This window comes from Anarhichas minor, unplaced genomic scaffold, assembly GCF_050575085.1.
Source record: "Anarhichas minor isolate MPS153535 unplaced genomic scaffold, ASM5057508v1 ptg000014l, whole genome shotgun sequence".
Taxonomy (NCBI): domain Eukaryota; kingdom Metazoa; phylum Chordata; class Actinopteri; order Perciformes; family Anarhichadidae; genus Anarhichas; species Anarhichas minor.
Window position 1 is genome coordinate 6211682 of NW_027466460.1, and position 27961 is coordinate 6239642.

A 27961-nucleotide genomic window follows, 5' to 3' on the forward strand; every position below is an offset into this window, starting at 1 on the left:
CCCAGGATGAAGAGCTAATAGCAGAATAATGACAGAGGGAAACTGCAAACAGGAGATAAGGCAGGCAGAAACAAAATGGCCATCGCTGAGAGCCAGCGAGCGAGCATAAGGGAGGAAAAGAAGCTAAACAAAGAGAGAGAGAGAGAGAGAGAGAGAGAGAGAGAGAGGAGAGAGAGAGAGAGAGAGAGAGAGAGAGAGAGGGGGGGGGGGGGATGATGCAGGATGAGCGATATGTGGATGGATGGATTTTCTGACCCCTGGACTCCAGTAAGTTGCATTTGAATTATTCCCTGTACATTTTGAGAAGGTGACCCTGTCTTTTCTGTGACCCAGAAAGCACAAAAACACTTCCAATTATAATAGAAAAGAGAGAAAATATACAGCTGCCTTTCCGAACTGGTATGTGATACCTATACGACTCTGCTTTTGTGCTTTCTAAATGCATCTAGCTGTACTTTTCCATTTCAGTGTACATTCACATATTACGCCATCTGTTTTTCCACAATCAGAAATCTTTCTCCAGTCCCAAGTTTCAAGTCAGGGGACCTAACAGGATGCCTTTGATTCGTATAGCTTGGAGAGCCAGAGTCACATGAAACATGTCAGCGCATATACAAAGACTCTTTGTATTCATGTTCAGGGAATAAACATGCATACAATTAAGAAATGACTAGGAAGAGTGCCGAAGAGAATCTCATCATGTCACTGAATATTATGAATCAACTGATGGCAACATACTGCAGATTGTTCTGGTGTTTGCGCTCCCCCCTGTGGGGATTATAGCACATTACACCAAAACACAAAAGCATTGCGACTATGAAGCACACTTCCACTATGTTTTCTGTTGTTGCAATTACCAAGACACAGTGTATGTGTCGCACAATTACTGAAACAATTACAATCAAATGAAACAATTACTGTCATGACCAGGTATGATGAACCATAAGCACACTGTCTGCACACTTGTGGCAAATAACTACACATGGTGATCTACATGAGACATCCAATACGACAAGCCTGTGTGTGTTGTTTGCTAACCGCTGACAGTGAAATAGTACTCTCAATTATCAATCACCTGCAGCTAGATGCTCCTCTGAACACACCTGTAACCAATTAGATCACCCAGAAATCAGAGCTTGAACACTCGAAAAAGGATTCAGGTTTGCTCTTTAGTGTGCTCAACAATAGAGACCAGATGGAGAAAGAGTTAGAAGACTATAACTGCAATATGCTGTATTTAGTTTACGGTGCGATACAATTACTCTATCGTGCCTGATCAGTATTATTATATACTTTTATGAATATATGAATATTGAGATTGCATTTGTGTTCAGTTTATATTTACAGCATGCTATGAATGACTAAGTGTTTTATATTCACACATCAGTTTGCAGTGGGGAAGAGCTATTTATTTGGTGTTTGTTAAGTTGTGATGCAAAAATCAAATTTTGTTTTAGAAGTTTATATAGTTTTGATTGAAGCGTTTGCTTTTGCAAGAGGTGTAACATATTTTGTATCTCTAGTTGGTGTTGAGTAGATGTTTTTGTTTTTTAGTCGCAATTTTTGAGTCGCAATTGCAAACAAATGTATTCAACTGAAAGAGTTGTGAAATCTCAATGTAAACTGGGGCTCCAAATCAAATGAATATATACCAAATAAAAAAAACTAGATTTTAATTTCAATGTATCCCTCTTGCTTCCCCTCTCCAGGCAGGTCAGAATGAAGGGTAAGCTGCAATGCAGTTTCTGCAGAAGAGCAGTCTCTCCGGCCACAATTCTTTTTACTCTTAAATGAATGTCGTTAATGTTCACAAACTTGTAGAAAAATATGATTTGCGCTGTAATCTAATGCAACAGCCCTGTAATGAATTAATTATGAGGTTTATAATCTTCAGTTTTTGTTCACACTGTCAAAATGTTGGTGATTTTTTTTCAGAAGTTAGTAAACTGCATTATGTCGAGAGGTGTTTCAAAAGTTTTTTCACACATGATAACGCCACTAATTACAGCCTCAAACTCTGCAAAACTGACCATTTAATTGACAACGGCTGGATTTATCACATGGCTGTTGCAATGGATTGCATTACAGCTGCACCTAATTAACTGCTAACTCAGTGTACACTGATTGCTTCTGGATGGCTCTTACAACACTGACAGTGTTTAACACACAGCAGACATTCCAGACTCGTCCCATTCATTACAGTTTTTCTCATTTGCTCGAACACATGTTTGTCCATTCAAGAAGTTCCATTTCTACACACACACACACACACACACACACACACGTGCAAAGCAAATCGTTCCATTCAACAACAACTTCCGTTTCAAATTAATTATTAGTTATTTCAAACAATCTTCTGTGTATACAGGTCAAAACAGAGGACCCTAAATGCAGAACACCAGGCAGGCAGGTTGAAGGAAGAAAAGGCGATCTTTAATAACAAAAAGCTGACTCCAAAAAAAGACTAAAAAACAGGCAGAATAAAAACAAAGAACAAAACTAAAGCTAAACTGAGAATTAAGCGGTAGGGCACGAGGAACACAGGCAGAAATACTGACAAGGGACACAAGCAACCAAAGCAGAGAGCCTGACAAAGGAAAGAGGGAACACACACAGAGTTACATTAGGGACTAATTAACTAATGAAACACAGGTGAGATAGAAAACAGGAGGGGAAAAAAACAAAAGCAGGAGGTATAACGAGACATGAACCAAACCTAGGACCATGACAGCTTTTGTACTTGCATTCTTTCTTCACCAAACAACCAATAAAGAATTTCACCCAGACTCAGAAATACTCAGAACACAGAGGTGGCATCTTTCTAGATAGGGTGAGGACTGATTACTGAGGAAGGAGCTGTGCCAAGGAGTTTCACACAGGTGCATTAGATGTTTGTAATTATGCAAGTAATTGCAATCAGCTATGAATAGATGTTTCATCTTTGTTTAACACAGTGTATCGAACAGAGTTTTGTGTCTCTCTATGAGATCTGTGTTAACTGTTTTGAAAAAGGGTGTGAACAATGTGTGAAACCATAAAGAGTTAACTCATTTGCAAGACACGACTTCTGCTGCGCTAAGAAGGTGATGATGAAGATAAAGCGGAGTTAGGCATGTTTTAGCAATCTCGAAAAACCTGTCAATTCATGTAATCTCTTTGCATAATTGCAGGGAAATTGTTTCAGATAGCTTTAACACACGGCTTTCCTGCTGCCTTTGACTAAACCAGAATAGCCATTCTGGTTTCAGGCTGAATTCACCAAGTCCTCTGAGGCATGTACCCTTATCTCTACGGTATTTACTCATGGACTGAAAGGTCACTTTACTCGATTATTCTCTGTTTTACAAAGTGGGTAAGCATATTTCGCAAATGTCACAATTGTTTCAAGAACTGTTTTCTTGCAGATGTAAGGTGTTTCTCAGGGCTGCTGCATTCTTCAGACCATGCACCGTTTGCAATCTCAGATAGTGTTCAGGACATTTTAATTGGTGAATTCCATTTCAAACTTTTGTAACTTTTCAAAACTAACAATTTTACTTTTAATGTCCTCACTGGAAAATGCATTTGGGTAGCTTCATTGGCTTCTGAAAGTTATTCAGCTTGAGCAAAGCTCACACCTGAGGGGATAACTGTAGAAATGGTTTACTTGTATATGTATTTTCTCAAACTGTACAAAAAAAAATGATCAATAACTTTCTAACTATTCTATTGCACAACATGCTGTGCTATATAAGTTTCAGTCATCATTTAACAAGGAGGGGGGTTGTTTTATTTAAAGGGCTATTTAGGTAGTCAACAACAAACTAAGTACCTGACACATAAACTTGGGTAGCAATTTTAATTACAATTATGTTCTGCAGGTTCAAATTGCTGGGGTCAAAAATGACCCCAGGATAACAGGTGTTAAGAAATTTGAAGGTAACAGGAGGGTTAAATGTTGCAGAAATGAATGTTGACATGTTTTATATGTCAGGTAATGACTTGGAATAAAGTTGACTAAGGAGTTGAAACACAGAGGTGGGTGATAATTTATACTGTATGCTTTATAAACAGTCAAACCTGACGGGGTCATTTTTGACCCTAGAGGACAACAGGTGTGATTATGTGCTGCCATTAGAACAATTCAAATGATTCAAGAACAGCATCCTCACTAAACTTTGATATGTACCTCTCTGTGATAAGTCAAATAGTAAAAAATAATATAAAGTCAAAATAATTCATTGTTTCATTGTATTTTCACTCAAAAACAGGGTATACTTTTATGTAAACAAGGTCTATTGGCCCTAAATTCCAAAATGAAGGGAACGATTTGTGGTAATGGGTTGGACTGAAGTAAGACTAAAGGTGTAAAACAGAATTGGTTGACAATTTATACTATATGCTTTAAAAACAGTCAAACCAGGTGGGGTCATGTTTGACCCCAGAGGACAACAGGTGTATGGCAGTCGGGAGGACAACACAAGGGTTAAAATAATTCCCATAAAATCCTCGACATCTAGACACACGATTCTCCACTAAGATTAGCTGAAGACTTTTGATGAGAGTCTCGACAACTGGTTGTCTGACATTATCCACACTGCACTTCCAACCTGATCCTGCATGCTCACACCCTCATTACTCCTGACACATGCCATCCAGTTGCTCCATTGAGACGGCTGCACACTCAGCTTGTTAAACCTCCTCACATTCTCCCATGTCAACCTCTTTTTTTTTTCTCTCCAAAAGAACGGTCAGCTGTGCATGCTAGAGCACATGTTCAATGTTGTCTGGCCCTGCAGACCTCCAGGTTATTCTTCAGCAGCCACACATAAGCAATTATTCATATTCTGCCACTACCACATGCTTGACTGTCCTTTCCCTGTGCTGACCAGGCAATCACTTCACACAGTCGTGAGACTTCTGGTGACCCAACTGAGAAATCACCTTCCTAGTATGCGCAGAACAGCAAAATCCCAAACTCATCTTCCTTATCACAAATACGCCCTCTGACTGAATGTTACTCTCGCTACAGCTCTCTGTAAAATATCCTCTATCAAATTCCCTTATGTATTTCGTTTCAAGGCGCTCAGTCCGTACACACACACACTGTAGAGTCAGTAGCCACTTTATACACCCAGCTAAAACTAATACAGTCTAATATCATGTCCAACCCATTCAAATCAACGAGGGTAGAGTGAAAGATGGAAACACATCGCAGTATAATGCAACACAATTCAACCTGCACCACAATCTGCAGAGTCCAAAATGATGATAGAGTTCAATCAACATGCTCTCTAAAACAATCCAATCAACAACATTATGACCTTACGACGGTAGGTTTGATTGCAGAGCTGTTTTGGTTGCATCTAAACTGGCAACTGAGTATCTATAAGCCAGGGTCATGCAGAAGACATTTTGCACCCTTTACTTATATTTGTATTTTATAGTATAATATGTGATGAAGGAAAAGTAAAATGACTATTGTGAATTAAATGAATGACGTGATCTTTTTTTTTTGTGTGTATTTCATCTATTTATGTGTTTTAATGTATCCATTCTACTTTCTTGTTTGTGTCCAGCCCCTGTGGCCCCTGGCTGAACTCTACAGAGGACACCTTGGCCCTGTCAGCCATCAGGGCAAAACATATGGTGCCCTGATACAGAACTTTGCTCCGTTCACCTTTTATTGAATCATATGCTTCAGTAAATGGTGATCAGAAATAAGGTATTCACATAATGTACAATATGTCTGGTATACCTTTTCATTAAACCAGTGTTATTGTGGTTAACTCAAGGGTGGCACAAAGAGATCTACAGTATGTTTGTTGTGTGTGAAGTCACTTGGCTGCATGAACCCAAATGCCCCAAAAAAAATCCAATAATTTAAATTCAAATGTTCTGTATTGTATCATGTCTACTCTGGATGTGAGTGCAGTCTGACAGCTTCACTTGTCACTCTGCTGATAACACACTGTTTGGCTGCCCTGCAGGGTTCTGATCAGCATTATCACGATTATGATCAAGTTCATTTCAGTTCAAACTCTTCTCATTTAACATAGGCAACCACTGCAGATCATCTGATATACAGATTGTGTTTGAGCGCTGAATGATGGGACGTTACCATCAGATACAGAAACATGTACTTACCGTCTCATACTCTCACACAGGGGTATTACTTTAATCGTCAGCACTCTAGGTCTGTTCTTGGAAGAGAAGGGATTTCTTTCTTTTTTTTCTTATAAAACTGTTCTTTAAGGGAGTTTTTCTCATCAGATAGTCTGAGGATAGATAGCAACGTCGTATGCTATACATATTATAAAGTCCTTAGAGGAATATTTGTGATTTTAGGTTTGCAATTATGGGCTGTAGGGCTTTTTTTTAATCTACTTGACTACTATATATCCACAACATCAGAATTCTTTATCTTTCCTATATAACTGCTGCTGGAGCTTGAGATTTACCTCAAGGACACACACCCTCTGTCCTTGGACCCTCTTTCAGAAGAAATCTCCTCCTAATATGCTGATCACCCTTCACACATTAGCACTGCTGCAGAGAAGAGGGGAGTGAAGGATTCATTTTGTGTAAATGTTGCCATGCCTCACAGGGATTACAATAATTGTTTGTGAACTGTGATTTAGGTCATCGCCTCCAAAAAAATCCAACAAAACAATCTAAGTTAATGTTACAGTAAGAGCTCTTGTTTTCATATTTTGCATATCTAAATTATGTCATACTATTGCAATGTGTTTTACTGTTACACATCAAATTCCTTGTGTAGCAAAACTGTTTATAAGCAATAAAGAGCTTCTTATTCTGATTTGCTTACTAATCTTGTAATACTATTGTTTGTCCACTAGGGAGCAGAACAGAACGCTTATAGAAGCAGAGTCCTCCCAAACTGAGTTCTCAAAATGTAAAAAAAAAAAAGATTCAAAGTTAGTGAGCCCCTCTATTCTCCAAGTATTGCTCATTTATTTTATCAGTGTTGCTCCCAATGCGTAATATTCCCAGTTTAATTCAGTTTTATTCCTTATAGACAAACAGAACATATTTATTTATTCATTCATCAATTCAGCAGGTTTATGATGAATTAGCAGTTCCCCCCCCCAAATTAAGACATCAGAACATTTGCTTTGTGTGTTTTATTGCCTAGCCCTGCACAATCCAAAGTCCCTGTGCTTTCTCATCTTTGCCCATTTTTTTCCCATCTGTCTCTTTGTTTGCAGTCCCCTGGCCCATTCTCCCTCCCAGCTCTCTCAGCAGCATTTGACTTCTCCCAAAATATGCAATTCTCAGCACCCCCACTCTCCTGTCTCTGTTGTTATGTCACAAACACACACACACACACACACACACACACACACACACACACACACACACACACACACACACACACACACACACACACACACACACACACACACACACGGGTACCACGGGAACCACGGGAGAGTACTGTCATGCTCTGTAGATTGGGTGTCCCAGGGTGATTAACTATTGATAGCAGAGGTCAGGTAACACACCTGATATCTGGGGACAGGGAGAAAGGAAGGGAGGGGTCAGAGAAAAAGAGAATATAGGAAGAAGGGGGGGGGGGACATTGAGAAATAGTGTAATTGGGCAAAGTGAGAAAGAAACACTTGGTGAGAGAGAGTAAAGGCCCGTGCCAGTTAACAGACAAATGGCAAGTGAGTCAAATCTACAGGCCCTTTTTGGATTGGAGGGCTGGGCGGATGCTCAGGCCCTGTAGCCAATAGCAGAGTGGCATATTGTGATGAGTCAGGGCATAGCTGAGGAAATAAGATGCCTAGAGCCACGAATGTATCGAAAGAGATGAACAGTGTGTATGGGTGTTTGTGTGTGTGTGTGTGTGTGTGTGTGTGGATGACTGAGTGTGAGTTTGTGTGTGTAAACAAATGAATCACTGTTAGACTACAAACATCCACTTGTGTTAAACAACACACTTCATCGTTCTTCTCTCCAACCCCCATCGCCAAAGTTATCCAAATGTGCATTCCGTTTCGAAGATTTGTTTGCACATGCGTGTGTTTACCATGTAAACAGACCTACCTTTGTGTGCCAGTTCAGTCCCTTTGTCAGCACAAATACAATGAATTCACCACCTGAATCAGTCTCCGCCTCTTTCTGCCTGATAAGCATCTGTCCTCTCTTGACTGTTTGCCGGTATGGAGTTAACCCTGAGCCCCTTTTACCAACCCTCACCTTCACCTGAGCTAATAGCACACCAGCTTTTCTCTCCTGTACTTCATACCTACGGGACATAGTGTGTGTGTGTGTGTGTGTGTGTGTGTGTGTGTGTGTGTGTGTATTGTGCTATAGCAAATGAAAATAAATGAGTTGGTGGATGAATCAAGACTAAGCTATCTATAACACAATCGTCAGCTGGTATTGTTTGAACAGTTAATGGCAGTTTTGTCGGGCTACAAAATACAACACACACACACGCACACCCTCTTGTACAAACAGGGGACTAGTGCAGATGGTGTAATAATGTGGCTCAGCACAACAGTTTGCTGTGGATAGCTAATTATCTTGCTGATTATAAAGATATATTGCAAAGGATTTTCGCCAATATGGTTTTAGTAGAACAGAGTGCTGAAGTCCAGCACCATCAGGAACTTTATCTTCCAGCCCTCTGTCATCAATCTTTTAGAAGCACACACACACGCACGCGCACACACACAGTAACACACACACAGACAGATAGTTAGATAGATAGTGTATGCTAGTAAAAACATAATATTTGACATGCCTTAAGGACATGGAACTATCTCTGCATAATATCACGTCGATCAGTTTCTTCCAATCTCTCACTGCATCAACCTTATACTTCACATGGAAACAATTACTTATTTCTCACAGTTTCTATTGAATGCATATCTACTCCTCTGGGGAGAGGGTATATATAATAGGCGTCTGACTTTTCAATAAGGCACCATTTATAAAGAGATTATTATGTGTAAATAGAGGCTTTGTTTGGTTGATAAATAATTTACTTGTGCTTTATTCAAAAGAATAACTTACAGGTTGCCAGGTTGTGTAACATGTGTTGTGGAATATTTCTTATGACTAGTCGGGAGAAGAAAGTGAAGGTTTTCTATCAATATAAAGAAAACAGAGTTTTGATGAACGATCAAAGTTTGTAAAGTCAATTTATTTGCTTGCAAGCAAAGAGAACAGTCTCACAGACACATTGCAGTGATCTGGAAGAGTGCTCTACCCAACAGTCACAATGCATGGACATTTATGCTCAGACAGCTTCCTGTTATCTGCTTAGCTAACAAGAATACACAAAGAACACAATAAAAGGCAGGTCATCCTTCGAGCCTTAGTATACTTCATTTAAGACAGTCAGGAAGATGCTTTATCTCCTGTTTGCAAATCCCTTTGTTCAGTTTGCCTTACAATAAACAGTTTAAACTCACAACAGATGCTTCCTTTGAAGCCACTGTGACACTGTTAAAATGACCAATGCAGAGACAGGATAGACATTCTTTACCCTCACACATCATATCTGCATGCAAAGGTTTACACCTTTACAACTTCAGATAACGCGTCATAAAGGAAGTCAAAAGTATTTCAAACAGAGGATCTCTGTTAGTCAAGGCCTCTCTGTGTCTCTGTCTTACGAAGAAAAAAGAAACAGTGCACAATGATAACAGATAACAAGACACCTGGATACTAAACTAATTAAAGTCATCTACTGAAACTACAGTTTGGTGTCTGCACTTTTAGGACTTACATTCTTTAAACCTTCACATGAGACTATGACATATTTTCCCATTACACATGTCTTTGAGTGGTTGGAACATTTGACCACTTACTTGCAGAATATATTCATCAACACAATGTACAACTGCAGACTTGATGGATTAAAAGCCCTATATTAATTACTTTTTAATAACATTTAAAGCAACATACTAAATGGTTTATTACAATGTGAACTCAATGGATAACCCACATCATTTAATTTTACACAGATTTATAATTTCTAAACAAATTGATTATTAAAGGATTATTTACAACCTGACAACCCCACCAAAAAGTTCCTTCTTATTAGCTTATAACTGAGCTATAAAGCATTAGTATATGAGTTATTAACATACAACGTATTAGAAGTCAAACAATCAATTGAAGCAATCCATTAGTGATTAACAGAGTTTGTATTTAAATTGATAAATCGTTTAGGTTATCAATCAAACACAAATGGAAGGTATTCTCTATAGTTCTTGCCTCTCAAATGTGGAGGTTTGCTGCTTTTCTCTGTTTTGCATATTAATCTGAATATCTTAGAGTTTTGTTGCTCCAAACCAAAGAAGCAATTTAAAGATGTAACCATGGGCAATTATAACAGGCATTGTGGAGAGAAAAAATAAAATTGACAGGTTAACCAATAATGAAAAATATTCTTTGCAGCTGTATAATTAACAAACCATTTAGAAAAGGTGTCTTATTAGAAGGCAGTAGAATATCAATATATAGCCCATTGCAACAACAATACAACTCAGTAATAATTCAAATTGCCTCGGAGGCAATATCTTGATCAATCAACAATTGAATACACCCTGTGTTCAATCCAACAAACATGATGTCAGCCAGATACTGGTGGCCAGATGTTGGCCTCCTTTATCAATCTAATCTAACCTGTGGCCTAAAGTTTACATCATCCCAACTGTTGACAGTATCAACACAGATTCAGTCACCTGCACCAGAGGTCGATTCTCCCCACTCCACCCTTCTTGTGCTTTACTCAAACAACCACAGCCCCCCTCCCTTCGTCTCCATCTCGCTGCACCTCTAGTCCCGCCTTTCACCGCCCCTACGAGAGGCACTGGGAGTTTAATGTTGTTCCCTCTGCCCCGTCTTCGATACCCGGGTATCCATTTTACTTTACTGCCACTTTTCCCCTTGCCACTTATTTGTGTTTTACCTCCCCGACACTTTTGAGTTCGAGAAACTTAGAACAACTGCAGGTTCACCCCCCACCCCCCCTCACACCTCCATCTCTCCCGAGCCACGTCCAAGTCACAAGGTAAGGCCAGCACCGGCGAGCTAGATAGAAACAGGTGTAGCGTTATCCGCAGCCTGGTTAACTCGACATTACGCAACTCTTTTTTTATTCCTCCATTCTTCTCTTCCACGCTTAAAGTTGCGAAGATGATATTTCATACTTGTGGAAGTTGACAGCTGTGAACTTTGCGGTGTTGTTTTGCTGTTTTTACTGAAAGCTCAGGTGCGACGCCACGGTCGAAACCTCGTGAGATGTAGGTGAGGCCAGGTCTGTGCTTTCTAGTCCTCCGCGAATTATCCCTAACGAACGGAAATGTCACCGTGGGCGAGTAACGCTACTGAATTGTCATGATGTATTTGTGAATTCACTAGTGGACTGGTATTATTTAGTGGCATCGCAATGGTAATCTTACTCTTAGTTTTACTTTAATATTTTGCCATATCATAATCAGAAATAAAAATAAAACTTTAAAATGCTGATTTCGCTCTCTGGATACATCAGGTTTATATATTTCTGTGTTAAACCCTGGTGAGATGTTTCCGTTGCTTATTAAACTCCAGAAAAGCAAACACTGTCAAGGAAACAGGCACCCTCTCAGGTATGACATTGTGCGAGTTATTATAAGAGTTTTATTTGTGATGTAATATTTTGCATATTTCAGTTCCAGCTGTTGGGAGGGTACAGCTCAATGTTAAATCCCTAATGTGCGGCAGGCTATCCTATATGACCTGAAAACTATACAGAAGCTTATCATCTTATATTTTGCACCACCAGGGTACCTGATCACGATCACCTGATGTGTAAACAGACAAAAAGACACTGCCAACACCAGCATGTTTATTAACTGATTAATATGCATCCTCCATTCTTAGTGGTGTTGCTTGAACACTCAAACTGTGTGTGTGTGTGTGTCATGAGGTGTGCCTTTAAGAAGAGAAGAAGAAAGAAACAAGAAAGAAACACTTATTTAGCCAACGACAAACAGATAAACTCATCTGAGACAGGCTGCAACACATAAAGGTTGTCAATCCTAATTTGTGTAAGGATATTTCGCAGCCAGTCATCAGTGTTTTTTATTTTATTTGCAGTACATTATGTTAATGATGTGCTGTTGATGGTGACAGAAAACCTCGCTGCTTTGCCTCAGCCCCCTGCTTTATGTCTATTAGCTTTAATAAATGTTCATTCTTGGTAAGACAGAGCCCGTCAGACCTGTTCTTTTGTGATGGTGGTTGTTGTTTGTCGGATGTAATGTGAGAGGAATGAGTGCAGGGAGTCAGCAACAGTGGCATGAAAGAAAGAGGAAGGAAATAGGTGAGGGAATGGGGTTAAATAGGACTGACTAAATTAATGTGGATGATTGGTTTCCTAATGCTGAGAGCTCAGTAGGCCATTTTGCCATATTTCCATAATCTAAAAATAAAGATATAAGGGCATGCAGAGAGACCATGTTGCCAAGTGTTTTTCTTCCCATTTTAACTCTGTTGTCACCATAATGCAAGATGTAAAGGCTTTTGACCTTAGCTCAACTTATCGACAGAGTGCTCGTGGCTTCGCCTTTCATGTTAGACATACAAGGACAGAGTTGTTCTTTTACAGATATCACAATATTCTCCTTAACCTTCCGTAGACTTTAAGCTCATGTGCCTTTTCACACATGCGTGCACTGGGGTATGTTTGTTGCAGACGTTGAAATGAATCTGACTTGTGGTCTCATCAATATTGCATACTACATTCAATGATTTCATTACACTTAACAGCTTTCGGTAGGTTACAAATCTGTCTCAAATCTGACCTGCTAAAGTGAACCGCATGTCTAAACCCATTTGGTCAGTGTGTTTTTCTTTCTTTTTCTTTTTTTTAAATAATCAGAGCCTTACTGAGCTAGTCCTGCTAAACTTGGCCTTCAAGGGACCCCACTCGGATTCTTTTGGAAGATCAGTTAATCACGCTGCATTTGAAATATATAATGCAAAAATAAACCGCTTGGACTGACTTGTGTTTGACTTAATATCAGTTCTTAGAAGACACATCTCCCCTCTCAACAGGGTGCTTTCAGCTAATTAACCCCCACTGTGGAAGCAGCAAGGCAGCTCTTCCCGCTGTGCTAAATCAAGATAACGTTGGTCCAGATGATGGTATTAGAGAGATAATCACCGTATAATTACCTTCTTGTTTTCCCTCTTAATAGAGGAAATTAGCTTCCGGTTCAAGCTGTAATTGGTGTGGTTTTTAATTATACACAACTAAAAACTGCAATATAAGGCAATCCATTTGAGATGTTAGCAGAGATATGTCAGAGTTTCATTGTGTTTTATTGAGGCCTGAGTAGTCATTTGTTCTGCATAGTAAACTCTGCGAGGTAGTTTGAACTGTCGTAAGTATCGTAAAAAAAACCACTGACCTATGTCACAATATGGCACATGTTTGGATAATCATATCAAATAATCAAATTGATGTTCAATGCAATCACTTGTGTACCATGGTTATACATTACATTGGAAATAATTATTCATATGTGTAGAATTTTTCTCTTCAGGAACAATTAAATAAGAGCTAAAATCTCTTATTGTTGATACAGAAGGGAAAACAACTGTGAAAATATAGTCGAGGCAGTGTATTGGGTTTAAAGGAAAAGTATGAATATATTTTGCAGGTGACTTTTGCTTGTGCACAATATTTATGAATTAACTGGTAAATTCCTTACAAACTTTAAAATATGTTTATCTCCTGTTTTAACTTGTGTGCCTTATTCATCTCCACTTTGTCTTCACCTGATGATTTCGTGTCCTTTTAATTCTCTTAATTCCGATAATCTCCTCTCCCCTCGCTGTGTGCAGGGTAACCAGACTCCATTGTTAATTGTAATTCAAGTAATGACGCATCACAGTCCAAGGTAGACAGCGGCTGGTTTCTATAGTTACCGTCAACAGTCTGGGCCGAGAAGTGTTTGTAACAATATCCTCAGGACAATGCTAAAGAGAAGCGTGGCCACCTTGAGTCCTCTTCCTACCCCAGCTGTCTGTGGAGAGGAACTTCACGTTGTGGACAAACAGGTGGCCGATGCAACCCTGTTAAGACGGACTGGACGGGTTGCCAGTCTGACACATACAGATGTAGAGTCACATCCATACCTACAGGCAGTTTAAAATGTCCTATTCCCCTAATCGTCTGTCTTTAGACTGTGGAAAGAAATCCATGCAAACGCAACAATCTACAAACTCCACACAGGGAACACCCAATTTGGATTTAAACCAAGGACCTCTCCCATTATAATAAACTTCTTATCAAGGTGTAGCGCATTTTAAGTCTGATTGCATTCAATGCTAACACAATTGTGCCCTCGTACATCCACTTCTTTCGGCCTCGTCTGAAGTCATGAATTGATAATCTAGAACAGCGTTTTTTAAATGAATGCGCTAAAAGGAAAGCTTGGAAAGGAGACAGCTGACTATTATGTAAACGGTACAAAATGATTCATCTGCAGCTACATTGTGTTATGTCTGTAGTTAATCATTTAGACTGCTTTTTTTACTACACAAACCCGGTCCAAAGAGTTTCATTTATAGATGCCCCACCCCCATGGTCGACACATGTCTTCAGGTGTAACACCCAGCGGAAAGGGCGCATGGCTTAGTCATTGTAGTTTGAGAAATCGTGGATAATTGATGACTCTCCGTAAAGCGGTTCTCCAGTGTAGATGATTAATCCAAGTGAGAGGGAGAGTGTAGGCATATATATCGGGCACAGGCTATGACATGGTGGCATGATAATGGATCTTTGTGTTTGTGTTTGTGAAGAGAGTGGCCGGAGGTTTAGAATGGCGTTGGTGCTGCCCACACTGTGCACAGTGAGTGAGCGGGGACGAAGGGGTGGAATGGAAATACAGAGAGAGAGACAGGCAAAGGTGGATTAGGAAAGGTAAACAAATCAGGATACAACACATCTACCCACACAGATACTGAGAAGGTGTATTCTCTCAATACTACTGAACTGAACTGAAACCCAGTCGAGGAAGAGGAAAATATTGCGTTCATATCCAGGAATGAAGTTTGATGCACACAGATTCTCCCCTATGTTGGTGACTGAGAAATGTTGGGCCAGAATAAGGTTTAAGATGATGTTCTTTTTTACCTTCTGTCAGTCCTATCGAGGCACCTTTCTGACCTGGGCCCAATAATTCTCAGTATTGAATGAATAGAATGTTTGATTACATTTCTAACAATAATCTTTTTCTACCTGATGACCAGCATTGATTCATATCTGCAGTATGACGCTTCTTTGTTTTTCTTTATAATTACAGCCATGCTGCTACCCTCGTCACTACTACTCCTCCTTGGCCTCCTCACATGGGGTCCCGGTGCATCGTGGGCCGCTAAAGTGATCGTGGTCCCGCCCATCATGTTTGAATCACACCTCTACATCTTCAAGACGCTGGCCACGGCTCTGCAGCAGGAGGGCCACGAGACCCATTTTCTGATCTCAGAGGGTCGCGGGGTGCCCCCCTCCCCTAACTACCACCTGCAGCGCTACCCGGGGATCTTTAACAGCACCACGGCCGACAACTTCCTCCAGTCCAAAGTCAGCAACATCTTCTCAGGCCGCCTGACGTTTCTGGAACTGTTTGACATTCTCGACCACTACTCCCAGAACTGTGACGCTGTTGTTGGCAGTGTTGAGGTGATGACCCGCCTCAAGGAGGCCAAGTTTGACCTGCTGCTGGTGGACCCTAATGAGATGTGTGGTTTTGTGATCGCTCATATCTTGGGTGTGAAATATGCCGTGTTCAGCACCGGCCTGTGGTACCCTGCAGAGGCGGGCGCCCCAGCCCCACTTTCATACGTACCCGAATTCAACTCATTGCTCACAGACCACATGTCTCTGGTCCAGAGGATCGCCAACACAGCTGTTTACCTGGTGCAGCGCTTTGGAGTCCGTTATATTGCGCTACCCAAGTATGACCGGATTATGAAGAAACATGGAGTGAAGCCTCAAGTGGCCATGGCGGACTTGGTGCAGGGCAGCCAGATGTGGATGCTGTGCACTGACATGGCTCTGGAGTTCCCCAGGCCCACCCTGCCACATGTGGTGTACATAGGAGGCATCCTTACCAAGCCCCCCAACCCACTGCCACAGGTCAGTACTGTGATACACACAGGCAGCTGACAAGCACATGGTGAGATTAGCAAAGACAGACACAGTGGTTTTGTGTGGTCTCATGAACATGAGGTCTTATGCATTGTTTCACTTTTATATCACATTATCTATGGAAAAAAAGAAACTTTTGAAGGATAAAATAACTTGACAGCAATGTCTGTTTTTGGCTAATGTGGTCATAAATCAGTCTTTTCCACAATGGCCTAATATACCCAGATACATGGTGACGGGATGGTTATCCCAGCATCAACCATATTATGGAATATACAGTATATATACAAATTCTGTGACAAATTAATATAATCTCACATTATTTAGCAAACTGTATATTGTCATATGGCCTAGCACTACTATGGAGTCAGTGTCTGTAGTGCTTATGCATCACTATGGATGCTGGAACATGAAAATAGGGTTCTGTGACATTAGTAATAAAAGTACTGCAATACAATGGCTAACTAATGGCAAAAGAGTTTGACTATTACAATATGCTAAATAATGTTTTTATAGGCAAGATGGGGAGCCATATTGTTATGCTTTAGCATTTACACATTTGTCTTTTTATCAGCAGGAGTCCACTTACACACTTGTTTTTCTTATTACGCATAAATCTGTCAATCTTTTAATCGGCAGTTGTTATTGATTAATGTCAATTAATTATTTTTTTAAAAATTGGGGGAGAATCTTTTACATCCAATTGAGTTCATGGGTGGAATTACGTCCCTATACTTTTGTCACTCATGAAGTCTGAAGCTCATTGTCAGTTCACATACACTCTTGGTATTATCTCCATTCTTATCAGTCTTATCAGTCTGACTGAGATTCAGTATTTTTTTGTATCTGTCCTTGCTTGTCCCCATCGTCTCCGCTATCATTGGTAACGTCTATTATCAATCCCGCTACAAAGCCATCCTTTATAGACGATGCTGGGGTGAGATTGGGTTTGGGTTGAATGGAAGCGGTGGATTTTGAGCAGAGAGGGAGGGGAGTCACGGAGAGCAGAGGCGGGCGGTGACGGGGGGTTAGTCTAGCGTTCGGTGGCCCGAGGGCGCGGGCCATTGGCATCCACTGCAGGGGGTTTTGGAATGCCACTCCGGCCAATAGGGAAATAGGAAGCATTGTGCTGTGTTGTGTGGAGGGAGTAAGAATGGAAGCAGAGGGAGAACGAGGCCATTGTTCTGGGCAGAGCTCTGGGGACACTGAGACTCTTTTATGGGGTCACTGAGGCTGCGTTGTAGGGACACAGAGCCCAGTGTGTCCCTGATGTTGCCCCGTGCCAGGGCCAGCCTTAGCTCCCGCAGCTGGACCGTTAGCCTCCCTCCCTCTACTCCAACATGGCTGCTCCCTCATCACTTCACTCACCAGAAGCTGGTTTACTAAGTCATGTGGATAGGTGGAACAGGGCCCAATGAGGAGGAGGAGGATGTCATTTCTTCTGCAGAAAAATAGTTGAAAAATAAAAAATAGTTCTCAGTGAGGTTTGTGGATGATTCTAGAGAGGCACGCTGCTGTGTTTTCTTTGAGCATCGATGAAGAAATTCCTTTCAACATTATATTAAGTTGGCATCAGAAACTCAGATATCTCTAAACTTTACAGATGAGAAATGAAACTGTCTGGTGGAGATAGCTCCAGAGGGACAGGAGGAAAGTCTTTGTTGTGATTTAGTGTCCTCAAAGGATGCCAAAGGACTTTATTGTTAATATGGAGGATGTTTAAAATGTATCTGATGAAACGTTTCTCATTTGACTTTTGTATATTTTGATGGTGTTTTGTAAATTACTTTTAATCAGTAGTGCTGCGAGTTCAAGACAAGTTTCCCCACAGACACAATCAAATATATTGTATTGCCGTCCCCATAATAGACTTGCATTTCTATGGCTTTATATGAATTGATTTATAAACGTAATGCACACGCAGTTTTCATTTTGTACAAATGAGAGCCTGGAGAAAAATGGTGATATTTTGCGATAATATGCTACTAATATATTTTTTTTAAAGTTTTATTGAAGTTATTATCATATAACGAGGAATATACTTTGAACAGAAATACCATAGATTTGACTGTGGTGCTCTCAGTATTCTAGTCTATTGTGGACAACTTATTTTTCATGTGTCAAAAACAGGAAACGTTGGTGCCTTGCAGACGCTGTGTGATGAAATAAGGCCATGTCAATTTATTAGGAAAATGATACAGGACCATTAATATTAGTTACTTTATGGACTATCGACGTTGTTCGTTAATGTTGTAATATGAAATGATGATGTGATGCAACACCGGGCACCAAATTGCAGAAAGCAAGGTCGGCACATCCTTACTTGCAGTTCTGAGGCATTGACCTAAATATATTAAACAGCCTCATGAATTAGACATTCTCTGTCTTGCTTGATTAACTTCTACTGTGGACATTTGTTCTGTGAAAAATGTCTTTAATTTGAAATGAAGTAGTCTACATGGGTATAATTTCACCCGCTGCAATATGGTATGAACAGGAAGGAAGTACCTGGCATAGTAGTGTTTGCATTGTATTAATATGAATCTTTTTCATGGGCAAAGAACCTCTATGAAAATGTATTCTTTTAGCTCTCATTGTCTTTCTATTATACCCCCGCAGGATTTCGAGGCGTGGGTGAATGACACAGCGGAGCATGGCTTTGTAGTGGTCTCGTTTGGAGCCGGGGTCAAGTACCTTTCCCATGACATCGCTGACAAACTGGCAGGAGCCCTCGCCAGGCTGCCCCAGCGTGTCGTCTGGAGGTGAAGTATCTATTTGTGTCTCTCATAACTGGACACAGCTGTCACTGTGACAACATGTCAACACAGATTTTTGAGCTTCAAGTTACGGATTTTCCTCCGCTCAGCACTCAGGGGGAAATTGAATTTCTTGTTTTTATATGGACCTCCACAATCATTGTTGTAAAAATCAGGTCTATATTCCCACCTCACATTTGCTTCACGGGATGATCTTCCCGTAGAAGAAACAGCATTGAGTTGTAGAACCTGAACTCTTAGAGACTTTGTGCTCCTCTAAGGAAAACTGAGGACAGAATCTAACGATGATGGCTTCACATTTTAATGATGGCAAGACCGTCGTATTTGATTCAATTCAGCAAAGTCACAAACAGTTAAACACACTGTTCAGTGTCTCACAATCATGCAGACAAAATATGTCCTTGATGGGGAAACTAAAACTAATGTGTTGAGGATGAATTAACAACAAGAGGTCCTTCACAGAATTGTCTAAAACGGCAATGCTTGCCCAGTGAGAGAGATAGGTGTGATTCAAATCTCATCTTTTGTAATCATTTACACAGAATGATCCACTGACTGTGACCTGAGCAGGAAAACACAAAACATAACAGGGAGGAGTGAATAAGAGGAGCGCAATTGGTTTAAAATTCCATCCTTGAATCTGTTAACCCTTAACTCTTATCTTGGTGGATTTAGGAGTTTGTGATTCATTGACCACATTCACATTGTTTCTGTGTACTTTTTATCCCATAGATGACTGGAGAATAGTTAATTAGACATCCAAACTGACCTGAGCTTGCACAATCCTTATGAGAACATAACATTTGTTTATATAGGTCAATCTATTCTACAATGTCCCAATATTGACTGCAGGAGCAACGCCTTGATCCCTGTAAGTGCACGCAGCTCCTAAACCTGACTTCCCTTTCAGTATATGTTGTAGCTGGGTTAATGTTTGACCTGTGTGCAGATGTTGGTGAAGGTCTTCACTTGTACGAACACACTCCACAAGTAGTATGTCTGGTCCAGATAATTAATACTGTTTTAAAATGTTAGTTTTATTCGGTTTATAGATTTTGATTCCAGTTTTGCTGTAGTTATCTTTTTTATGTTTGTTTCAATTTTAACTCTAGTCATCAGCATCATGCTGAGTAATGCTGCTATAAGTTTAAAGTGTAGGATTTGAATCCTACGCTCAGTGCAGATGGAGTGCTGATATTTGAATGTTGTTGACAATGGGTCTTTATTTCTTTTCAGTTAATAGATCGTAAGTTAACCAATAACTATTTTTAAAGATAATATCACATTACATCACATTTCCTTCTGGCAATGTGTCTAAGTCACACATTTGCATTTCACAGAGTGTAACATGCAAATGTGTGCAAATGAGTGCAGTAGTTTACTTAAGTTATATTTCTAGAACCCACACATGACAAGTAACCAACTGCAAAAAGTTAGATTCATGTTCAAAGTAAACCATTAATTGACACCTCAAAGAGAGGTCAGAGGAGTGATCATGTCATAAAAGTTAGATTTATGTTCAAAGTAGAGTGATCATGTCATAAAAGTTAGATTCATGTTCAAAGTAAACCATTAATTGACACCTCAAAGAGAGGTCAGAGGAGTGATCATGTCAGTTGGACAAGTGTGAGAGAATGCTAAGAAATATTAAGTCTGTAAGATCTTAGGATAACTTTCGATAGCCACTTTTCCTTTGAGCAGCATGTAAGAAATATCACCCGAGTTTGTTCTCATCAACCAAGAATCATAATAAATAAAACACAGGCCTCTGAGATCAGCTGATAAAAACCTTTTAGCTGTTCCACCAACCAGACTGCAAACCAAAGGTGACCGAGCATTTTTGGTTACGCCCCCTCGGCTTTGGAACAGCCTTCCCCTCAGTGTGACAGCGGCTGACTCCACTGCACTCCTTACAAAGATGGCCTAACACTTAACAATTTGACATGAGCTTATTTCTCTTATACACCTTTTACACAATTATATATGAACTTATTTCTTTCATTCTGCACTTGCTGTTCATGAATGGTTTTCAGTGCTGCATTAGAAGGAAGGAGTGACAAAAATAAGAAATGAGTAGAGGACTAAATGAAATTGAAGATGAGGAAATGAAGTATGTATTGTAAAGGTTACAGAGATGACACAGATTCACTTTAAAATAGGTCGTGAGTCTGTTGACGTACAGTAACTAGAATATCATCAATCTCTGGAGAGCTAAGAGAGAGAAAAGTCAAGCTCAGGTTGAGTGTGACCCTTTTTACATAAACAAAGCTAATAGACACCCGCTTAAACTGTTTTTACGTGTATTTAGTAAAGCCTCATACCGACATTTTGGCCCCCTATGCCTTCCTTAACACACAAGTACTTTAATTATGTGACTGCTTATCTTCCTTGGTTGTCTGCACCTGGGGGAAAAAAAAAGCAGTCTACTGTGTTGCATTCTAAGAGCAGGGTTCAACAACAGACATTCACTATATGATAGAATGTGTGGGGGTGGAAACACATCGAGTAGCTGGAGCTGGGCAGAGTCCCTGGTTTGATCGAAGAGGATCAAATTGTGGTTAGAGTGTCTGGAATAGCGCGGTTGTCAAAAAGCCTGCCAGGGATGTGGGCAAAAGCTACTGTGTGTTGTAATGAGGAGTGCTGGAGTAATAATGTGTGACAATTTGTCATCTTAGGATATAAAATGACACATTTTTAAAAAGGAGAAAATAATGTCCCAAGCACTGACAATGATGCTCCACATGTCGGTATCCGTTGAATTGTAATCTGGCTTTTCAGTGGCCCTTCCAAATGGAAAAAAAAGGAAGAGGGCTGATGAGAGGGACAGGGACCCGGCCAAATGAATCGTGTCATTGATAATTGGCTGCATGAATGTAGGCTTTGATTGACAGTGAATTGGGGCTTTGTTGAAGAGAGAAAGAGAGATGAAAGACTCTGGGTTAGGGAGAGAAGGAGACAGAGATGGACGGATGGGGGGGGGTCATAATGTAGCATGCATATGTATTGTGTGCTGCATTTGTTGGAAAATGCTTCCGCACACACACATCCACAGACACCAACAGACATACACACAATGCTGTACACATTCACCACCACCCGTAGAAGACAAAAGGTCCAGATCTAAATGTCTGGGTGAACAAGCGATGCCCTTCTGCTTTTTGGCTTTTTGTTGAGCAAAACAGAGATCAACATTGAATTCCCCTTTGTTCCCTTCCTGCATAATGCAAATGTCAGACTCAAATAATTAATTTACCCTTCTGTATATACATACATGCATCTCTTGTACTCACCGTACATCCTCTGCCGTCACTATGCATGTCCCTCATGCCAAGAAGAAGTATCGCCAATGAAAGATCAACCTTAGAAATACAAATACAGTCCACAAAATAAACGTGAGGGGTAAAATACATAAGTTAGCTGAACAGTATTGAGAGTTTTGTGGTGAGGTTGGCAGGCAACCAGCGGTGACCCCTGAAAGGTAATTAGCTGGGACAGGGAATAGTCTGGCACATTCCCCCCCGTAAAACAGTTACATGCCATTTTTACACTTCTGTTTATGTGCTGAATAAACAAATGAGGTATGGCGTGTTGATTAGTGAGTTTTACAGGTGCTGGTGGGTAGTGTTGTTACCTTTGGACAGATCCAGACTAGCTGTTTCCCACTGCTTCCAGTCTGTGTGCTAGGTTAGCAAATAAGTGTATTATCCAGAAAGTCAAAGTGTCAGACAATTCTTTGAATAAAAGAGTGCTTACATATAATCCTCCAACAAAGGCATTTAGGGAGTAGATATAACATGTGCACTGATGTGACAAATAAGAAATACTGTGTGAATAGTGACTCAGGGCTTTCCTCTCTGTTCATACACTATGATGACAACATCATTTACTAAAAGGTGAGCTAAACTATCTCACTCGTCATTATTTCCTTTTTCCTTCCTTAGATTCTCTGGAGTTCCACCCAGTAACCTTGGCAACAACACCAAGCTTGTTGATTGGATGCCTCAGAATGACTTACTGGGTGAGTACATTTGGAGGACGCCGCATACTGCCATGTGTACTTCACCTTCTAGTTCTCAACTGTCAAATTGGCTTATTGAAATGAGCCATATAAATGTAAATCTATTTGTCACAGCTTATGCTTGGCATTTTCACACAAGGTGGTCCAACGTAGGGTCTGGCGGACTTTGCTTTGTGTGAGGGGGTTCCTCCCATACCTACTTATTAACCACAGCAGTGGGTAGAATCTGAGCGTGTAAGCCACGCATATGTCAGGAATTAGCAATGCAACAACATTCAGATGTTCAGCTAGCACAGTATTCTGCAGTGGTGTAATAGCACCGTGGTTAGTCAACCCTGCAAATACAGACTGTCTGGCTTTCTGGTCGCTCAGTAACAGAGATTTTAGAGCAACAGTTCACCATAAAACCATAAAACATATATTTCCTATTACTCTGTTGCACCAAAGTGCATTTATGTTGATGGCCAAATGGCCAATTCAATGTTTATTTCATTGAATAAATACAGCAGCTGCATCTCCTTCCAAATATAATAACGTTTGTGGGCTAGTTTTAACTGGAGCATGTCCTCCAACTCGCTTCATCTATTGAGAGGAAAGCAACGGATTATAATTGAAGTGTGATTCCCTTTGCATATGAACTTTGCTGTTGTTGCTGTATTTAGTGCCAAAAACCAAACTTTCAAACTTCAGGTAATCATACTGAAACTATGCAGGTGGATAGATAGGGCACTGATTAAGAGGGGGATTCAATTTGGCCATGTTTTCGGTAGATTACACCATTAAATTGTTGAAATAGGTATAGAGAAAGTAAAGCATTTACATTGAAATTTGTATTTTGTTAATTATACTGATGAACTGACACACACACACACAGACTGTCTATTTTCCTCTAACTGCAAAAGTATCACATTCCCAAAGTGGGGAGCAACAGTGAAATACTGCTGTGTGAAGCATTTTATAAGATGTACAGTATAAACTGTAATATAATATAGCAAAATAAGCACCCTGTCAAAAAATGACGAATGAACATACCACCTAACATGCAAAATACCATCCCCCGTCCCTCCTGTCATGTAGGCCACGCCAACACAAGGGCCTTCCTGAGCCATGGTGGCCTGAACAGCATCTACGAGGCCATGTATCACGGGGTGCCGGTGGTAGGTGTGCCCCTATTTGGAGACCACTATGACACCATGACTCGTGTGGCAGCCAAAGGTATGGGAATCATGCTACACTGGAAGTACATGACCGAGGAAGACCTCTACACAGCCCTGACCAGTGTCATCAAAGATACCAGGTTAGATTCCTAAATCACACATGAACGCTTTGTACACTAGTGCAATTGTTCATCAGTGCCATCTGGTGACCATATATGGAATCATCTCTCTGTGACTTCATGGCACACACGAAATGTTCACCATCTTTATCTCCCTTTTATGTGGTTGTGCTCTCATGAGATTGCCCATAAAGACTTGTGTCCTTGTGTCCTTGTCCCTTTTTATATCCTTGTTTTTACATCCTCGTTCCCAACCTCTGTCTCTCCCCACCAAGGTACCGCCAGCGAGCACTCACTCTCTCCAACATTCACAAAGACCAGCCCGGCCACCCTGTGACCAGGGCCGTCTACTGGATCAGCTACGTTCTACGTCACAACGGTGCCAGCCACCTGCGCTCTGCTGTATATGAGGTGTCTCCCTACCAGTACTTCCTGCTGGATGTGATTTTTACTGTAGGGGCTGCCTTGGCTCTGACCGTCTTTGCCCTGCGGCGGTTGGTACGATTGCTGAGGGGGAAGGATGGCGATCAGAGCAGAGGAGGCGACGTCGCCAGGGATGATGGTAACATGGCCAACGGACATTGCCACAGCGAGAGCATGGCCAATGGGAAACACAAACGCAACGGCTCTTTGAAAAACGAGAAGAAGATCAATTAATGTTTTGAATGGCCAAGAGGGACGAGGAAGAAGTTGCCCCAAGGATTTAGCTCTAGGTTTATTTTAGTGGTTCCATAAAAGCTTTGAGAGGAAAGCTGTTCTTAGGGCTGTGTCGAGAGGCAACTGCTACTCTGAGCAAGCAAGAGGCTGTAGGAGGATACACCATGCATCGTGTGGGGACAGAGCAAGGCATCGGGTGCTCAAAATCTGTGTGTGTGTGTGTTTGTTGGTGTATGTGTGCACTGAGGCGAATTTAATGAAAACTCTAACAAAAGCAGCTACTGCAATACAACACCAAATTGAAAAGTAATTGAGGATGAAACACAGGGAAGACACATTGGGAGGACATAGTTTCTTCACGTGCGTCATCTCTCCTGCATGTTTTCTGCTGTCTTCCTGCTCTCCTTACCAGTCGAAGGATGCTAAAGAGGAGAAATCCTGAGCGCCAACCCCTCATCCTCAGAACAAATGACTGATAAATAGTTAGGATTTAATGTTTTTAACTGCAAATTCTGCCTCAACAAATGTCTGGTAAACTGTAAATAGAGGACCAATCTATTTATTACTGTACACATTTTAACGATGAACCTTTTTAACCTATCTATTTTTAATTTATTTGATGTATCAATGGTGTGATACCATTATGGTAGATAAACACTCTTCTAATCTAACATTTGCAAAGGATTGTGTGCTTCATTTTGGTGAAACAAACAAAGCAAAAGACTGACAGCTGCAGTCATTACAATTTTTGCACAGCAGCTGGATTATCCACAGTGGGCTTGTTTTTCAAAATAATCCGTGATGAAAATATTTTAGATTTTCCCTCTTCACATGGTAGTGTCATCCTGTGACAGCATTTGGCTGTGCAGCAGTCCCATTGTCTCTGGACTGACAGTTTGTTGGGGTAGAGAGTAACTTAACTGAACTCTGTTTGGCTTATCAGTGTGAAAAGTTATCGTCAAAAAATATATAAATGACTTCTGAGAATACTGTGGATCAGCAGAGCCAGATCAGAAATGTGCTCTGGCTCATCCAGGTGATCAGGGATGAGTCAGAGCATTATTGATGTACGATTACTTGCTCTGTCAGTCCCATTTCCATCTTCTATTTATTAATCAGTAAGGATTCATCACTTGATTGCCATTTTTAGCACGACACATGACTTTGTACATTTCTCTATGATTCATTCGGTGGATCATTTCTAACATACTGTATGTCGCAAATGCTAGTTTTGAATTACACAGTTCGGGGAAGAAATCCATTTAGCGCCTCTCTTTTGCAAGTTTGTTAAGCCCGTTCGATTTTGTTATTGCGCTTCACGGACCAACTAGGTCAACCGTATGTAATTATTTTAACTTTTAGTGTGAATGATTGATCTGTATGTGGCCTTTTGTTATGCAAATATTTGTTTATGCAGTATGCTTGAATACATGTGTAGATGGGCTTGTTGTTGTTTGCTTGTGTGTTTTAGATAACTGTACAGCTTTAGACTGAGTGTACGGATGAAACAATGTAAATGAGGTTTGTTTCTCGACCCCTGCGTCTGTTAATTCTCAATGCAGATGGAGAAAAGGGTGAAAGGAGGGTGAAAGAGTGAATTAGTTCCAACAACAAAGGTGAACCTCACTACTTCTACAATGAGTGACACCGATCCCCGCAGCGCAATTCTCTTTCCTTGAACCCCCGTCGAGGAGATCAAAGTACAGGGCGAGCTGGAAGAGTATCTTTGGAGTTTGTGGGGATTCGGTATCTTGCTAATGGACATTTCAGAAGGGCCGGGGCTCATGGACACGGGACAGAAAAATCTCATGAACATGAGACTTCCAGTTGGACAGTTCATCAAACCACAAGGCCACACTTACTGTATTTTCCTCCCATTGTTCCAGCAGCACCGTCCATCTACTTTTTAAAGTTTCAAATTGCAACCACAATTGGCACTCTAGCAAACAAATTGTTTACCAAATTACGAAAGCCTCACAAGTGGACAATGTAGCAATGTATTTGAAAGTAACAGAGTGAATGCTCCCACTTAACCTGTCAGACGTTGTTGAGGACCTAACAACCAACCCCGTCGTGTATGATAGTTGAGAAAACCTTCATGATGTTCCTTTCTCTGTGAGCTACAATTACACTTGCACAGCCCAACCCAGCCCTGCTGAGAACAGACTTTTATACTTGAAACATCATCATTGTCATCATCATCTATAACAAGTTCAGCTGTTGGGTATGGTAGGTGGGCCTGTAGGTGCTACACAAGCTATGAACAGGGTCTGGAAAAGGAAAAAGAAATTGTGAAGATACATGTTTTTCCCTTATTATTTTCAGTATTAATGTATAGCCCACATAGTTTAAATGTCCACCAACGCCCATCCTTAACTCCTCTCTTGTGTCTCCACTGATTCTGCACTCTGACGTGTCTCTGTTCTTGAGGCGTTTGCATTTCATCAGCTTGAAGTTTTTCTTTGTTCTGTCTTCAATAGTGCACTTGCTTGTTCCATTTGTCCACCTCTTTGTCTTACTCTTGACTTCCTGGTGTATTTAGCTGTCATTGTATTCATTGTAGTCTTTTTCCTCCTCCTCCTTAAATAATAGATGTCTCCACTCACTCACTTTCCTTTTAATCCTTCATTTTACTTTGATTTTTAAAATTACATATAGTCCTCAAATTTCCTGTCATGTGTGTCCATGTTGTAAATAGAACAATGTAAACAAAAAACTAATGCTGAATAAAAATGACATATTTTGTTTGCAGAGATGATTGAATCTTTTCTTCTCAGAAAGTTGCCATTGGATTGTCTTCATTTTTGAGATATAACTTTAAAGAAGTTGGATGAAACAGTGAATGAAAAGTTAAGAAAAAGGTGTATTGTAAAGTACTGTACTAAATTATCTCTAATTATATTGTCCTTAGTAGATAATTGGATGTTGAATGTTATCAGTGCCACTGACCAGCAATATTGAACAAACAAGTGCATACAGTCCATGTTTTTGAGACCTGTCAAGGCGGATGTTGATTACAGCAGGTGATGCTGTCAGTCTCAGTTTGATAGGGGATGTTTGATAGGGGATGT

The 27961-nt window shown here is 40.5% G+C and overlaps 1 protein-coding gene across 1 annotated transcript; it reads left to right on the forward strand.

Moving 5' to 3' along the window:
* Positions 1–182: 182 nt before the first annotated feature.
* On the forward strand, positions 183–24890 carry ugt8 (UDP glycosyltransferase 8). Its single transcript, XM_076091884.1, has 6 exons — positions 183–267; positions 15318–16150; positions 18782–18924; positions 22881–22957; positions 24035–24254; positions 24509–24890. Exons 2-6 carry the CDS (start codon positions 15320–15322, stop codon positions 24888–24890), a joined length of 1653 nt encoding a protein of 550 aa, XP_075947999.1. The 5' UTR covers positions 183–267; positions 15318–15319.
* The last annotated feature ends 3071 nt before the right edge of the window (positions 24891–27961 follow it).